Below are 3,807 nucleotides of genomic sequence, written 5' to 3' on the forward strand. Positions count from 1 at the left end.
CTAAGGGAAGCTGGGGAACGGGCAAGTGGCCGCACTTACCTTTCCTCAGACCCCGTCCATCTTTCGTGGGACGGGCAAAGATCCGACACCCAGCTCTGGCCCCAGGCCCCCCAGTGAACTGAAGGGCAGCCCTGCCCTGGTCCCCATATCTGCCCACCTCAGTCCACTCACTGTCCTTCAGGGTCAATCACGCCAGGCCACAGACATCTCTCCAGTCTGCTGTTCACAGCCACGTGCCCAGCATGTCTGAACAGTGTCTGGCCCAGAGCTGGCTCAACTGGGTGTTGGATAGGAAGTGGACACGTGGTGCAGGAGCTCCCTGAGGAAGCAGTTTTCTCCCTGGGCTTGGAAACAGCCTAGATGGCTGAGGCCCAATGCCCCTGCCTGCCCTCCCCGCTCCAGGTTGGCCCAAGGACCCAGACCTTACCTGTCAGATCCCCAAGCATCTCGGCCAGCAGCCAGCGGTCGATGTGCTGGTAGGTGATGCCCACCACATGGCAGATAACTGGTTGGGAACAAAGGTGCAATTGGACGCTACAGGGCCCTGCTGCCATCCCGGCCTCCCCTGCAGAGCCCATGCTTGGTGGACTTACACTTCCGCACAGAGTCCTCGAAGCCAGTTATGCCTTCCAGAAGGTCCATGTTCTCATCCAGGGCTTGCTGAGAGGAGGAGGGTAGAGGGTTACCACTAATAGCAGTGCTCGGGTTAAAGTGTGGAAGGCCAGGCAGGATTCCAAGCTCACGGCCAGCCTGGGACATGTAGCGAGACCCTAGCGTGTCTCTATGTCCCCATTACTGCCATTGTACTTACTTTAGCACAAGCCTGGAGACTAAGACACAGCAACTAAGTGACTAGCCTACAAGCATGGGTTTAAAGCTGGCAGGTGGGAACAGCAGCCTCCAGAGAGAGGACACATGCAGATCAGTCAACCTTCGGGCCAACGTCCCCTGGCCCAAGCCCCATAGGATTTATGCGCCATTTCTGTGCCCTTACTCCACCCATCTTGCCCTCACTAGCCTCCAGCCTCTGGGCCTCTCTGACATACCAAGCACCCACCCATCTCAGGGCCTTTGCACTGCCACAGTGCCTGGAACCCCCCTCCCCCCATGACTGCCCCTTGCCCCTCAGGAACAGCAGCCAGTGAGCTAGAGGATAACTAAGAGAACAGCTGCTCTGGGAGTCGCTGGTGAAGGGGTGGAGGATGCCAGGTGAGATCACCCACATGGAGGCCAAAGGGACAGGTTAGGATGAGGCTGGCCTACCGGATCCAACAATGTGGAGAGCACTATAGAGATCTGACAGGAGCAAACTGACTTGTGAGATAGGGTCTTACTATTCTCCCAGGCTTGCTGAGGTTATGAACGGTGTATGTGTGGAGGAGCAGGGGCAGGTCAAACCCCACTCTACGTGAGCACAGGGAGCAGGAAGCAGAGCAGAGGCAGCCTGTCTCAGAAGGATAACTGACAATGCCAACTTGCCCATTTGATATGACTTTCTGGAATGTGAGGCTTTCAGGGCTTTTGTTTTTAAAAGCAAGCAACTGTCTGAAATTTCTATAACCTTGCTCTGGATGGAGCAGGACAAGGCCTCAAACCCTTTCAAGATTGTTCTGGCAAGCTCTGTAGGAATGCACAGGGCCACAGCAGACCCAAGCACGCTGGAGGCTTGCTAGAGGCTTTATACGAAAACCAGGCCAGGTGCCCGTGGCTCACACCTGCAATCCTAGCTAGTCACGAGGCTGAGATTTGAAGATTGCAGTTAAAGCCAGCCCAGGCAGGAAACTCATCCCCACCAAACTACCAAAAAAGCTGGAAGTGGGGCTATGGCTTAAGTGGTAGAATGCTAGCCTTGAGCCTCTTAGGGACAGAGCCCAGGCCCTGAGTTCAAGCCCCAATACTAGCAAGAAACAGAGCCAGCTGGCCCCTGGCACAGAACACAACTAGAGAGGGCAGAGGGGAGGGACGAAGCTGGTGGAGGAGGTGGCAGACCAAAGAGAACGCTTTTTCCCAGCAAGCAGCCATGATGCAAACTGCACTGGAAGGGCAGGTGGGACGTTAGGAAGGGTAGATAATAGCTGTGTGTTGTGGTGAGGGGTAAGGGAAGGTCTCCAGGGGCGGAAGGTGACCATGGTCAGTTTCTCTGAGGTCACAGAAAAGGCTATACACAAGGATATGTGTGAATCTTGCTCTAGCTTTTCTTATTTTAAGTTCCAGGCTGGGCTTGCCCGTGTGCTCCTGGGCTCTCGCCAGCTGTGTTCACCCTCTCAGGTCCAGCTGTGCAGGGAGCACACAGAGCTCCTTCGGGCCTGAATATGGAGGTCAGGTGGCTCAGTGTGAGGCTGGACATCTTACAGGAGCTGAAAAGCTGGAGGAGAGCATGGGGCACAGGGCCTCCACCAAGCCAGCTGCTCCCCTCACCCACCCCACCCACCGACCAAGGAAGTTACCCAGAAAGCCTGGAAGTGGCAGGTCTCTAGCAGGTCCCCAAGGTACAAAATCTGTCGGATAGGCCGTTCTTCTTGCTGGGGGGAGGGCATGTTAAGAGAAAATGGCCACGAAGCCCAGGGAGGCTGGGGTCAAGGCCTTAGAGCATAAATCTGCCCACACCAGCTGGGGATCCCAAAGCTTTCCATGGTTCTCCCATGCCGTGAAGCCAGTCCCATTCCACTGAGAAATGGTGGCTTGCCACATTGCGATTATCCCACAGTATCCAAGGCAGCTCTGAACGCTTCCTTCCTGCCTTCCTCCCAGGTGCTCTCTGGGGTCACCCTTGCCTTCTCTTGGCTTTCACGCATTCTCAATCTCAGGAGGCTTCTAGAACCTAGGAAAGGGGAGTGGGGCATGTCCTGCTGGTTCCTCCAGCCCCAGCGCTGACCATGATAGGCTGTCAAGGACAGGAGTCTGGTCATCTCCTCACTGGACTGTGAACCCTGACTGAAAGCAGAGCCAGGCCATCCCATCACTGCAGTGTCCCGCCCAGGTGAGCGAGCCTGGGCCAGTTCCTCGGTGCCCAGTGTAGGACATAGTGAAGGATACATGTGCCTGGTCGATCATGCACTTGCACAAGGTGAAGTCGGTGTGGGGCAGGTTGGTGAGGGCCTTCAGCAGGATCTGGGCGGTGACAGTGGTCTGAAAGAAGGCTGGGTTGAACTGGTACCTGAGGAGGGACACAAGAGACATGGCACAGTGGCACCCCCAGGTCCCCAGGCTTTGCCGGGTGCCACTGCTTTACTCTGGAGCTTGAGAGTTGGGCAGACCTGCATTCTAGGCCCAATCACACTTTCTGGCAGAGGAACCCTAAACTTCAAGCTCACTTCTCCTGGCTGAAGATGGGGACAGTAAATCCTCATGCCCTCTACTACTGAGCCACATTCCCAGCCCCCTCATAAACACCTAATAGGGGGATACTAGTTTGTGAGGAGAGCCAGGTGTGGTGGCTCAAGACTGTAATTCTAGCTACTTGGGAGGCAAGAGATTAGGGGATCACCATTAGAGGCCAGTCTTAGTTGAGACTCTATCTCAACCAACAGCTGGGTGCACTGGTATGTACCTGTCATCCCTGGTAACATAGGGAAACACAGTAGGAAGGTCATGGCCCTAAGAGACCCCATCTCAAAAATGATCAAGCCATGGGCTAGGAATGTGGCTTAGTGGTAGAGTGCTTGCCTAGCATGTATGAAGCCCCAGGTTTGATTCCTCAGTACTACATAAGCAGAAAAGGCTGGAAGTGGTAGAGTGCTAGCCTTGAGCAAAAGCAGCTCAGGGACAGTGCTCAGGCCCCGAGTTCAAGCCCCAGGACTGGCAAAA

At 55.3% G+C, this 3,807-nt stretch overlaps 1 protein-coding gene across 1 annotated transcript; it reads right to left on the reverse strand.

Moving 5' to 3' along the window:
* Window positions 1-341: 341 nt before the first annotated feature.
* On the reverse strand, window positions 342-3,215 carry LOC106002462 (eukaryotic translation initiation factor 3 subunit K-like). The gene is made up of 4 exons (XM_013037333.1): window positions 3,037-3,215; window positions 2,448-2,522; window positions 594-660; window positions 342-505 (listed from the first exon to the last, which is right to left on the reverse strand). The coding sequence occupies exons 1-4, from the start codon at window positions 3,178-3,180 to the stop codon at window positions 357-359; spliced, it is 435 nt and encodes a 144-aa protein (XP_012892787.1). The 5' UTR covers window positions 3,181-3,215; the 3' UTR covers window positions 342-356.
* Window positions 3,216-3,807: the final 592 nt, after the last annotated feature.

This window comes from Dipodomys ordii, unplaced genomic scaffold, assembly GCF_000151885.1.
Source record: "Dipodomys ordii isolate 6190 unplaced genomic scaffold, Dord_2.0 Scaffold11192, whole genome shotgun sequence".
NCBI classification, from domain to species: Eukaryota; Metazoa; Chordata; class Mammalia; order Rodentia; family Heteromyidae; genus Dipodomys; species Dipodomys ordii.